Source organism: Typopeltis vanoorti, chromosome 21 (genome assembly GCF_054136105.1).
Source record: "Typopeltis vanoorti isolate ZY-2024b chromosome 21, IOZ_Tvanoo_1.0, whole genome shotgun sequence".
In the NCBI taxonomy this organism is placed as follows: Eukaryota; Metazoa; Arthropoda; class Arachnida; order Uropygi; family Thelyphonidae; genus Typopeltis; species Typopeltis vanoorti.
Window position 1 is genome coordinate 52,243,590 of NC_143569.1, and position 14,195 is coordinate 52,257,784.

Here is a 14,195-nt window from a genome sequence, read left to right on the forward strand (position 1 = left end):
GGTCTTACCCACATCCTAATTACCACATCTTAATTGAAAATCTAACTTTAAATAATACAGATATATCGGTAAGCTTTGAAATCACTATATTGTTTACCAATATTCCCTTAAATGACAAATTAACACTCTTAACCCAGCGTTAGTAAGGTGGCAGTGTCACACAGTTATTTCTGTCTATATCTTTGGTGTCTGTGATACCCTCACCTTTTCTAACGCCAGATTAAAAATGTTTTTCCTTCTGATATCTTAGAGCTCTTTTCCATTGCCATTAATTCAGGTTATTTTTCTTGGAAGAACAAAATCTACAAACAGAGGGAACTACTATGGGTTCACCTCTTTAACCCCCCCCCCTGCCAATTTTTACATGGAAAATTTTGAAAAACGAGCCATATGAGGATATAAGAACATAAGCTACCTTCATAACTCTGCTACTAGTATGTTCTTTCTTTTGGTTATATCAGTTGCTTTAATATCATTTTATTCTAGGTTTTATCAGAACTTTCCAGACCCCTCCCCATACATATTAATAGTAGGACTTCAAAGAATTAATTTCAGAATTGGGTTGGTGCAATTTTTAAATTTATTTTATTTTTTATTTATGTATTATTTTAACCACAAGAGGTCAAGCTATATATGTTAATTTTAAATCTAAGCATAATTGAGTGCCACTCATCATTCAGTCACACAGAAAATAAAGGCTTGGTATGTCTTGACTAAATATTCCTTTTTCCCATAGCATGCTCCATAATTCATACTGTTTTTATGAACTATCTCTGCACTCTTTTCATAATATCCTAATTAAACTGAAACCTTTGTCCATTCTGTCATTAACAGCCACGATAATACAAACAGGTGAGACTAACTATTCCTTATCAACAGGTATGGGACTAATCAACACAATGCCTTTGCTTCAGGGACAAAATTGTAATTGGGTTCCTTTGATTATATTAAGTTTTGGTGCTAAGTATTTTTTTTTTTTTGCTTGGAGAGTTGTGAATGAATGAATGAATGAATGAATAGAATGAGTTGCTAGAGTCAGTTGTTAGTGCTCTGTTTGTTAATGGGTTCAAGGAAAGGCATGATAGATTGTGTAGATAGATTGTGATGAGTCTTCAGACTCCATGAAAGCCACTTTGTCTGGAGTGGCAATCAGTTGCAATTGATTACTTCATGGTTACTGTTCATTTCATAAGTAGCATGGATGTGGAATCAAGTCAACAGTCAATTTTTTTTCTTTTTTTTTACTCCAATACTCATAATTTTCTTACCTTTGCTTAATTTATTTCATAATTCTTCTCGCTCTTGTCCTCATTATATTCCTTCCACATCATCTTCTTATGGATCTCTTGCTTAATAAGACTGCACATCTATTTCATTTCCATTCTATTTGTTCTTTGAACAAATAACAAATTCTGCCTTAGGTCAGAGCTCAATAAATAATTTCTCTCCGGGTTCTTGATGGTAAATCCATGTGTAGTCCATTCCTCTTATACAAGTCTTTTCTGCCATCATATTCACTCCACACATCCAACAGCTTGTATCATTTCTTCGACATTAGAGCTCTTCTAAAAATTTAATCCCTTCTAGTTTTCTTTCTTACCTCTTCTAACAATCCTTTCATATCCTCTGTCATACTATATTTGTTGCTGCTTAAATCATTTTTCCATCAAGGATTACCATGTGTTTTATTTTATTTTTTCTTTTCTGTTTCTTTGTTACATTTTACAAGTCTTTAATTTTTGCCCCTGATGTTTGCCCCTTGAAGTAGTGACTGTGTCATAGTGCAAATTTTATTATTGAATCACTACTATATTACTTCTTTTTTTTTTCTTATAGTCTTATTGACTTACTTTATAGTTATTATTATTATTCATTTTTATCTACTTAAGCACTTTCCTTCCTCTTCTTGTTTTGATATTTTTTATCTTCTCTCAGTTTTTTCTTTAATCATTTTCTGACATTTTTCTAATTCTGTTGTTGATTTTCTAATAATTTATTTTAGGTAGAATATTCCAAATGTCAAGCTTTCCTCACTTATATCACAATGACAGTGCTGCAGTGCTTTGCTTTGGTTCTGGTGGACAAAGGTTTCCATCTCTGGCATCTACATAACTTGTGCCTTCTACATTGTTTGCTCTCTGACAGGTTTTTGGTGTTATTTTTAAGTGTATCTACATTTAACAATATATCAATCCTACAGGAGCTTTATAACAAAAAGTCCACAAAAATATCCTCAGAACAGAGATTTATTTTATTTTCACACATGAAAATCATCTTCATATATCTTATGAAAAATAAATAAATAAAATAAATAAAAAGCAATATAAAACAAAATAATGTAAAATAAAATATCAAAAGATAATTTTTGGTATAGGAAATTCCAAGTAAGATAGTTTACTTTCAAGTCCAGTGGTCCCAACTCCATTACAGTTAATCCATTAATAACTATAGCAGGAAGGGATTAATGGTAGAGTAGGATAATTACTAGAAAGCTGCTCATGTTTTTATCCTTGAAAATTCATAAAGTAGTTCATGCATTTGATCTACTTCAGCCAGTGGGGGGGGGGTTAATACTAGAAAGTGTTTTAAGTTTCATGAATTTAAGCATGTTCATATATATATATTATTAAGAAATTGTCTAATCTTTGCTTTTGTTTCTTTGAACTGTGTTAATTTTTTCTGCCTTTCAGTATTATATCACACTATTTTTACAATATAAATTAGTACAGATATGCAAATTTTAATTTTAACTTATAAAAGATGAAATATTATAATAATTATTTTAGATTTTTAGATTTTGTATGTTGAAGTGGTTGAAAGAACTTTTCAGATGTGCAGACATAATTATCCTATTTTTCTACTAATTCATTAGTTACCCATTTATAATGAAATTTTGTTCCATAAAGTGGTTATGTCCATGCAGTTAGTCTAGTGGTTTTGCACTTCGCAACCATATGACTGGGGAAGGAGTGTCCTAGGTTCAATTCCTGTCGACGACATGAGGAGCTTAAGGATCTTCCTCAGCCATAGCCAAGTTAGCTGGTCTTGGGCGTGGACAGCAGGGTTTTTTCCTACCAGTTTATCTGGGGTTTTTCATCCTGCAAGCAGGCAAAACGGACCTGTGAACACACAGGCCACAGTCATAGAAATATGGCAAGGAAGGCAACGGGAAACCACCTTGCATCATTATCTCCCTAGTAATCAGCTGCAACCCTCTCAAAGAGAGGAAGCCACAGGATCAGATCAGAAAGTGGTTATACCATAGCTGTATTATAATGTTTCAAGAGCAGATGTGGTGAATTTAATTAATTACATTTATAATTTTAATTGCAAGGGACAATCATAAACGTCGGGGACAACTAACAGTTTAACTTGAATACTCAAAATTATCAGTATTCGTTTTAGTGGGTGATGCTCAAGATTTAAAAAAAAAAAAAATACAGTTAGCAGGAATTATTAACCTGATCATAATCAAACAGTTTTATTTTTTAGGGCCATTTCATTGAAATAACTGAAAATATATTTATATGTATCATTTACTTAGCAAGAAATAACAAATAACAATAAATAAATATTATTTATATAAATGGATATTTATATCTGTAATTTAATTTCGTATTTTATTTTCTTTAGAATCTGATATTTTTTCACATAATATGATTGCTGCACATGGAAGTGCAAAGAGGAGAGATGGTTTGGGTTCTGAAAGAATGTCTTTTGGGGAAAATACCTCAAATGGAAACTGTGATGAACTGTAAGTAACCTAAAACCCTTGTTAAGCCATTATTTTATTTTATATTTTTTTGCCATTATTATTTCCTTCTATGTTTATGCACAGTCTTGCCATAAATACTGTTACAACTTCTCCCCCCCCCCCCCCCACACTGTCTACAGAATTGCACGAGCCTGGTTCTGTTAGTGGTACACTGTGTGCAGCCAACATTCGTGTGTTTATCAGTAGAGAGAGAGAGAGTGTTCTCTAGCTGTACATGTTAACATGTAATGGGGGAGATTAAAGAACCATGTAGCTCTAATAGCACTTCACAAGGTTGGAATGCAGCCACCTGTTATTTTCAACATGATATAAACATTCGGGGTCAGTAGGATGTTTATGTATTAGACTATTAACCTTATAATAATACAGAAGACATGTCTAACTGCCAAAGAACAGGTTGACCATGCTGTGTTAGGATGCAACAGCTTGTGAGGATTGTGAAGTCATGCCTCCACCATAATCCTGTGAGAACATAGAAAATGATGTCGAAAGGTGAACATTTTTCAGAGAACGTGTCATGTGTACTAACTGATGACCTGGGGTGCAAGGCTATGATCATTCTACTGGACACTTCCTAATACCACAACTTATGCTGCAGAGGGTGCTAAAAATCAAAGGCACTTCTCCCAGAGTACACAAAGAACAGACAGAGATATCCTCTTCACAGATGAGAAGATTTTTACCATTGAAGAGTCGTTTAACTGTCAAAATGATTGGATATATGCAGATGGTCACATCAGGTATCATCCTGATATCATCAGGTTGCATCCTGATGATGTATCAGGATGTATCCAAGTTGCATATCTGCGAGAAAGGAATCAAAACCTCCACCAAAGTGTATCAAGACACAGTGCTGGAACCTATAGTATGGACCTCTGAACAGCACCTCGTTTCATGGTAGGCAATGGACCTTCCAACATATTTGCCTCGAACCACACAACAGTGGTTCGAGGCAAATATGTCTGACCACATATCGCCATCTGATTGGCTGCCTGGGAGTCCCAATCTGAATCTGTTGGATTTCAAATTGTGGTTGGAGCTTGTGAGAATAGCCTGAAAGAAATGACATCCCAGCATAACCAGCCTAAAGGTGGATTTGGAGCGAGCAGCGATAGTGTTTCCATTGGATGTTGTGCGTGCCATCATCGATGTGTGTCCTCACAGACTTTGGGTGTGCATGAAGACAAAAGGGGACATTTCAAACATTGAATGCTGCATGTTATACACGTGATTTGTATGTACCGAAAGCCATAAGTGATTTTCTTATAGTTTAAAGGTTTATGCAGTGTTCACGTTGTAATAGTATTTATGGCTAGACTAGGAATACTGGATGTTTATTCATTTGCATAACATGATGTAAAATAAATGATTCTTCATGTATAAATTAGTGCCCATACTAATGTTAACTGTAAATCACCTACATCAAAAATTTTTTTGACGAAAAGTATTTCATAATTTATTGAATCTCATTCAAGTGAGACATCACATTCATACTAGACAACATTTTACCCTTTCTTCTTGAAGTGGCAGTCAGTTTGCACAGATAATGATGTGCTACTTTACAAATTATTCATGGTCATGCATTTTCATGTTTTGAAATGAGATATATAAGGAATGTGTTGTCTGTTGATGAATACAGTTAAATGACTAGCCAAATGATCATCTAGATTTAATTAAATAAAATTTTGCATGAGGCATTCACAAATCACCAGAATATTGAGAGATGAGACTTTATTCCATTTCATAAATGAATTACTTTTTTATGCAGTTAAAATGGATACAAGCATATCTATTAAATAAAAAAAAATGAACAATTTGCATAAGTTCAGAATGTGTAAGAGATATTTAATACTGTAAAAAAGTCATGAAGCAAATTGTTAATTAAAAATGCTTCTTTGTACGACTAAGGAATATTATGAGCTGACAAAACCTCATGGAAATTTTTAGTAAATAATGTTCACAACTGAATCTTGCTTCATTCCTGTTCTTTAAAATATGGTAATTGTTTGCTTAGTACTAAGCAAACAATTAGTAATAAGCAACAATAACACAAGCCATGAAAGAGGACGGTAGAAATTGGCCCCAATTAATTGGGGCCATTTGGGGTTCACTTAACATTAGACATTCCAAAATGTTCTGAAATTGACAGAGAATAAAAAATTCTTAAACACTGGAATATCTTCTATTTGATGGTACTGTACTGTAATGTTTGATCTCCACACTGCATCCAACTGGAATATAAATAAATCTTTAATGGTATCAGATATTTAACACACTGGATTACATACATATTTAATGTCCATAGTACATGTAGAAATAAAGATACACCTTTATTTGTGTGGTATTTCTTGATAAATCAAATTTTACAGCAATTTGTACCTCTGCACACTATTCAGCACAAAGACTGGTAGGTAGGTGGATATTCCTGTTCAGTCTACAGTCCTCTCTCAAGTTCATGTAATATTTTTAATGTAACAGATCCATACAATTAAAAAAAAAAATGCAATAATTATAGATTTAATGGTGTTAATGAATATAATGCATGATTAACTTAATGTATAATTGAAATACAACTAAAAGGTAAGAAATAAGTAATTAAAGTAAGATGCAAAGAATTTGTGATAGAGGGGGGGGGATAGAACTATTTGCACAATATCAGTACTTACATTACTAATGTCGCTGTCATTAGTTACTGCCACATATCAATTTTGTGAATGTTTAATATAGCTCAGTGTTGGTTCTTAGCCCTAACCATAAAACACAAGCTTTCACCATGGCAAATTTGTAGAGACTTTAGGAATGAATAACTTGTTATAGAGAATTTTCTTTAGAATAATGTTGTTATAGAGAATTTTCTTTAGAATAATGTTGTTGTTATGGGAATTTGGTACTGGTACTTTGTTATAACCATCCACCAGTCTGGTATGGATGCTTTAGACATTATCACTCACATTGATGTTTAGCAGAGAAAACATGTCTGGATATAATAATTAACTAAATTTATTTAGCTATTACATTATTAAAAAAAAAGCCAAAAAAATGTTGAAATCATTGGAAAAACCCACTGTGATATTTATTCAGATCACTGTCCAATAAGAGTCACCCTCAAAATACATAGAAAAAATGAAGAATGTATATGAGCACATTACAACCATAAAAAGCACTCGAAGCAGATAAATTCAGAAGAATTTAGAAAAACTGTGGAAGAAACTGACTAGAAATTAAAAGACGACATTGATGCAGATTTGACAAATTTTAATAATCATTTATTGAATTGTAAAGAAAGAGCCTCCTTTGAACTTCCTCCTAAGACTAGGGAATACTAGTTAGCAAGTATGATAGAACTATTGAAGAAAACTGACAGATACAGGAAAAGACCGTTTAGAATATAAAATTATCTGTAAACAACTGAGGCAGAATATCAAAAAAGAATATAATATATATAGAATGACAAAATTAGCAGAAGCAGCTAGGCTCTGCAGTAGCCTAAAAATGTAGAAAAATAATTAAGTCCTAAAGCAACTACTACCACCATCAACTTTCATAGATAATCAAGGAAACAGGCACACAAACAGAGGTGAAATGGAAAAAAAATAATGAAATCATTTTATATGGGTGGACAAGTACTTTCTAAAGCTCTAACAGATTTACTCAGTATATACAATTAAGAAAAGCACCTACTGAGTGGAAAACATCAAAGACCATAATTTTGTATTAAAAAGGTAATAAAGAAGACATCAGTAATTACAGGACCATTTGTCTATTATCACATACATATATTTGCCAGAGTCATTCTAAACAGAACACCTCCAATGAAAATAGCTGCAAAGAACAGGCCGGTTTCAAAAGAGGCTTTTCGACAATAGATCACATTCAAACTATTACTTACCTAACAGAAAGATTCAGAGAATACAAGATGTCACTTTTTCTTTTTATAGATTTTTAAAAAGGCATTTGGCACTATTGAACATAGCGAAGTATTCCAAGCTTTAATAGAACAAGGAGTAGAAATAGCATATATTCAGCTCATAAAAATATTTACAAAGAAGGTACAACAAATTACCACTCTTTTCAATCACCTGATTAAAATTAATTTAAGTAGAGGAGTACATCAGGGTCATGTTTTATCATCTAATCTTTTTACATCCACTCTGGACAGCATCATTTGAAAAACTGACATGAAGGAGGAATAAAAATCGATTGTGAAATGTTAAATATTCTATTATTTGCCAACAATGTAGTATTGATATCTCACTCTCCCGAACTCTTAGAATCAATGTGGAATGACATAAGCCAAAACTGCCAAAAATTGGATGATTGGAAATACATCCAAACAAAACAAGATGGATGAAAAGCAAATACTGTAAAGATTATACAATCACTCTAGAATCCTACATCATTGAAAAAGTTGAAGATTACGTCTACTTTGGACAGTCTATAAAAATGAACAATGGATCAAATGATATAGCAATGAAATAGCATTCAACAAAATAAAATCAACAGTTATCAACCAAAACATTGATATAGAAATAAGATCCCATCTTTTCAATAGTCACATCCTACCAGCCCTTAACTTATGGCAGTGAAACATGGAATACAACTTTAAAAGAAGAACAAAGCTTAATAACAATCCAATATGCAATAGAAAGAAGAATGTGCAACATAAAGAAAATAGACCATGTAAGACACAGAAATCAGGAAGAAATCTGGACTCAAAGTGGTTATAAAAGCAATCGACAACAGCAAAATTAGATGGGCATGGCATCTCACCAGAATGAGAGACAACAGATGCACAGTCACAGTAACAAATTGGTATCTGAGCAGGGCCGTATTAAGACCCATAGAGTTCCTAAGCACTTAAAAGATTTTGATGCCCCATATATATGTAATTCAAAATATAAACAATAATAAAACATAAAGTAAATTTTTATTTTTCAAAATGAAACAAAACTTATAGTAAGATGGAAAATAATGTTTATTTTTGTATACTTCAACTTTATTTAGATTTAAAAAATTTTCTCCTACTTTTTTAATTGCAAAGTCTTTGATCAGATCCTCAAAATTAATCTTACGTAACACATCTGCTTCTATACTTAGTAGAGATAAGGCATTCAACCTGCCTTGTTCCATAGTTGTTCTGATGGGATTTTTAATATACTTCAACTGAGAAAATGAACGCTCAGCTGAGCAATTTGTGACCATTAATGTTAAAAATATACAAAAGGCAATGTCTACATTTGGAAAGGCACACTCAATATTGTCTTCTACAATTATTTTATAAAGTTCAGCATGACTGAATCTTGTTTTTACATTTTTTGTTGCACTGAACGTATGGCGTACATATGAGTGAAACTGCTGAAGCTCAGCTGAGAAATTAGTGTTCAAGTCCTCTGGATAAGCATCAATCAGCTTTTGACAACACTGAGAATACCTTTCATTTTCAGTAGATGATGAAGTAACTGAAGTAGCATTATATGACATATCACTTAGAAAAGAAAATCTCTCTGATATTTCTCTGTATATCTCTCCTCTTCTTCTCATCTCAGTTTCAAGTTTGTCAGCAACTGTGTAAAAGGTGGTGATATGAAATTTATCTTTGGCATTCAGATATACTTCTGGAGCATCTCCATCATTGGGTATCTTCTTTCTGATACGTTTGAGAGTTTGAGCTGCCTTGTAAACATCTGGTAGCACTTCCTTTGTAGCTGCTTCATATCTTTCAAATTCATTTCGTGAAGTGCACAATTGGTCAGCTAATGATCCATACAGATCTGCACATGTTTTTAAGTTTACATCCTCATTCTGTAGAACTTGGCTTACTCTATGAAAATTTTGCAAAATCTCATCCCAAAAATTCAACATAAAAACGAATTCTAACTCTTGTATCTTATTTGCAATATTATCTGCTTCACTTCTAGTGTCTCCCTTTTGTGACTGGTCTTCCGCTATACAGTCTAATGTTTCTAAAATTTGAAGGAAAGATTTCAAAAATACTGCTGTTGCCATAGCATGTGCCTCCCATCTGGTATCAGAGAGGGATTTTAAGACATTTTCATTTCCAATACAACCTTTAAGAATTGTCCACCGGCTGGTTGAGGCTGAAAAAAAAGTATAGAGCAACTGCACTGTAGAGAAGAAATTAACAGATAAGAATTTCCTTTGCCACAATTTCCATATTTCGCAATGTGACCTGCTAAAAATGGATCAAACTGACTTATTAGCTCAAGCAGCCCTAAAAAGTTCCCATTTTGCAATGATCCAAATCTTTCTTCTGTTCCTCGAAAAGCCAAGCCACATTCAACTAACTTACGAATAACAGCTATGACACACCTCAGGACATGTTCCCAGTAATCACACTCTTCCTGAATTTGTTTTTCCAACTGTTGTCCCAACCCTACACCTTGTCTGCGAGTTAAGTATGTTAGCGTAGAGTCTTGGTAGTGCTTTTTTTCATGTTGATCAATTACAATAGTATTTTGCCAGCCACTGAACCCTTCTCTTGTAACAAAATGTGAGAAATTTTTAGGAGCAAACAGCTTACAAACAAAACAATAAACTGATCCCATTGATGGTGAATACAATAACCCCTCTCTCTTGTATTCCTCACCATTGGCTTTCGTCCCAACAAAAAGTGTCTGCAAACAGTATCTTACTGGTTTGCTACTACTGAAATGTCGGTAAGACTTGTCAGATGGCCTAATGTGGTGTTGACAGTCACTGGGTCTGCAAGCAGTCTAATAAGCCACATCATCAGCAGAGAAATCAAGTCACAACCCTGGATCTTTTGCTATTTACTTCATCTTTTGCAGATTGAATCATTTCACCACCATCACCATGACCCACTAAACATTCATTTTCAGCAATTATTTCAACCTCAGAATGTTTTGTAAAGCAACTTGCATCAACATTTGCAGTAGAGATATCAAGAGAATTTACAGACAGTGAGGTCAGTAGTGAGACATGTGATAGATGAACCTGCTTGTGACACCTTGATGATTCTAACATTGTCATATTTTGATTTTGAAGTGATCAAAGTGGTGTTTGTGTCCACTTCTGATTCTGATTTGATTTTGAAGTGATCAAAGTGGTGTTTGTGTCCACTTCTGATGACAGAGATTGGCTCTGATCAGGAATTGGTATATAATGTTGTGGAGCTTGTGTGAAGAAATCAGTCGGCTTTGCAGTCTTGGAATCTAATTCCAAAGTCTCCTCTTGTTTCTTTTTTAAAAAGTGTTTGCTTTTGTGCACCACTAAACTGAATATGTTTCATCTTGGTTCTTGGGATCTGTTAAATACAGAAATAAAAAGATTATTTTGTTGAATATTAGGTGGCAATCAACACAGTTACACATATCACAGACAAAATCATATGAACAATTTAATTTTTGGCTTACAGCTGAATCTTGTGCTTTTGTGTGCTTTAATTAACTCTTGTTTTACTGGAATCGCACTTCTGCGACAGCTAGGCCTTTTACCGGTGGCGCGTTTCTGAGACAACCACGTGATTTGTTTTATATTTGCCTCTGGAGCCTTTTATAAGACATAATTTATTAAAACAAGACCTAAAACGGACAGGAAAATAAAAAATAAAATGGTTATGTTAATTATAAAAAAATTACCTCATTTGACGCAATGGTAGTGCCAGAAAGCGTCGTGAGCGATAATACAGTGTAGACGAACCGTCACGCACGTGATTAGAGTTTTATTAGGCCTTCTACACATCATTATTTATTGAAACAAAGTAGGTAACAGTAAGAAAAGATAAAAACAATGAAAAACTAATTAAAGTAATTAGTTTTTCATTGTTGTAATTTAAAGTAATTTAAATTAAATTCGTCATCTAACTAAAGCAGAAATTCTGCGGTGCCCCCTTTCCGTGATGCCCTAAGCATGTGCTTATTTTGCTTAATGGTTAATCCAGCCCCGTATCTGAGAGAAACCAAAAGGAAACCTGGAAGACCGGCCCTAAGGTGGGAAGATCCAACAATCAAGAAAGTTGGATGAAAATAGAGAAGAAAGACTCAAGACAGGAATGCTGGACTCTTTATGGCCTGCAGTCGTGGAGAAATCCTGCCTGATATCACAGGGCCATCAAGGTCATTACATTATTATACCAGTGTGTGTCAACTAGGTTATCAGGCTTCTTCATAGACACATCAGCAAGAAGGCATGTTAAAGATACCAAGCTATTTTAAACCTGGTTTTACTCCATTTCCCAAGTAAGCAAACAGACAAGTAAGTCATGTTTGCACCTGCAAGTATTGCAAGTCTAGGTGATCCCACACGTAGTGCAAGACTAAGGCAACTCATGGTAAAAGGTGGATAAGCTCTGATCACTATTCTTAATATTTACCCTTAATGCAAAGCACATCTCCTGAAGGAGATGTATGATGCAATGGGATTCTGCAAATCTAAACAAATTTGGCTGTATCGTATTGCTAGAAATCTGAAGGCCATCACTTTGAAAACGTCATTAAGATTCACTGCATCCATAAAAAGTGCCAATTAGGACTGTAGGAGCCTTCCTCAGGCAGTTGTGTTTATCTGCATTCATGTGCTTAGCATATTTCTTTGTGCCTATTATGATGCCTTGGTGACTAAGGCAAAATATTGGCTTAATAATTTAATAGCTGAATAAATTTAAATGGGGGTGCTTAAGGGTCAAAGCTGTATAACTGAGAGGAGACCTCCACATAGCCTTTAAAGGAATGCGGAGAACCGACCAGGGCTTCTGACCTAATGTCCAATCCTCACCTTCTCGTGGTGCACCCTGTTGGGTATCTACTTTGATACTGAACGAACGAGGATGGGCTGGCAATTTGGGATTTAGCCGACCAAATTGTATTCTTATTGGTTAAACCAAAATAAAAAATGATGGTACAACATGACAAAATTTCATGCCGGCTGGGGCGTCGCCCGGTTAAACAAGGCCCCCGTTGTTTTCACCAGGGAACCAGGGCGAACAGCGAAAAGTCAGCTACTGGAACAAATCTGAAAACAAACCCCAACTCGACATCACCAGAGTTAAAGATCGGTACTATCAACGTAAGAAGCCTGAATGGCAAAGAAATGGAGCTAGCTGAGGAATTAGATAAGTACCAGATCGACATAATAGGGGTGACTGAAACAAAAAAGACCAAAACTGGTGAGATCTTTCTGAGCAATAAATACAAAATGTTATATTCAGGCAATGACAATCGAGCAAAAGAAGGAGTAGCCATAGTATTCAACACAAAATACCAGGCTAATCTTCTTGAATGGCAGTCAGTCTCAAGTAGAGTAATGTGGGCAAATATGAGAATGGAGAACTGGATAATGCGACTTATTTGTGCCTATGGTCCCACAGAAGGTTCTACTAAGGTAGAAGTGGAGGAATTTTTTGAGGCTTTAGAAAAAGCAACTGACACAATGAAAAAGGAAAAGTTGGTCCTTGTTGGGGATCTAAATAGTAGAGTAGGAAATGATTGTGAGACATACAAAAATATTTTGGGAAAATTTGGAGAAAAGAGCAAAGCTAATAATAATGGCAAATATCTGTTGGATTTCTGCTCAGGACATGGACTGGTTATTACTAACACCATGTTCCAACATAAAAATGTGCACAAATTCACATGGAGAGAAGAGGCTAGGAATAAGAAAAGTCTCATTGACTATGTTATTGTTGATAGTGATGTTTTCTCCCTGGTGCAGGACACCAGAGTGTACAGAGGATTTGAAATTGGAAGTGATCACTATTTAGTCTTGAGCAGGATAAAATTGAATTTCATATTGAAAAGAATAACATGTAAGAAAGTTTTAAAGCGAATAAAAGTTGAACAGCTCTCAGATGTAAACTGTAGACTAAAATACAGAAATATTATTGAAAAGAAAATGAAAGAGTTTGAGAACACGAATCAAACCTTGGAGATTCAGTGGCAAACTCTGAAGGAAACATTGATTGATTCTGCCAGAGAGGCATGTGGTGAGGTTGTGTGCAAAGATAAAAAAAATCAGAACTCCCTGGTGGACACAGGATGTTAAAGAGGCAGTGAAGGAAAAGAAGAAAGCATATCAAAAGTTCCTGGCAAATAAGTCCGCTTTTACTCTTACAGAATACAGAGACAAATGTAAGAAAGCTAAACAGTGTGTAAAACTAGCTAAACAAAAGTCATGGGAGGACTTTGGCAAGAATATAGAAAATAAATATCAAGAAGGTGGCAAAATATTCTGGAGGTTGTTGAAGAAGCTTAGGAATGGAGGAAAGAGTGCTGTAAAAGGAATTAGAGATGATAAAGGTGAAATGAAAACAGGAGAAAAAGATATCCTTGAAGTATGGAGTAATTACTTTGAAAAACTGCTAAATGAAACAAGCAGTGATGACAGCACAGTGATAAAAAAACACTGACCAGGCATGCAGTCAGGAATACATATCCATACTTGA

At 34.4% G+C, this 14,195-nt stretch overlaps 1 protein-coding gene across 2 annotated transcripts in view; it reads left to right on the forward strand.

Annotated features, from left to right (window-relative positions):
- The window catches only part of LOC150094852 (caskin-2-like), a 378,559-nt gene that overhangs the window by 349,174 nt on the left and 15,190 nt on the right, over window positions 1-14,195 (forward strand). For both annotated transcript variants that reach the window (XM_090411520.1, XM_090411521.1), the window contains one exon: window positions 3,634-3,754. In XM_090411520.1, coding sequence (XP_090267646.1) covers window positions 3,634-3,754 — 121 coding nt within the window. The remainder of the gene's footprint in view (window positions 1-3,633; window positions 3,755-14,195) is intronic.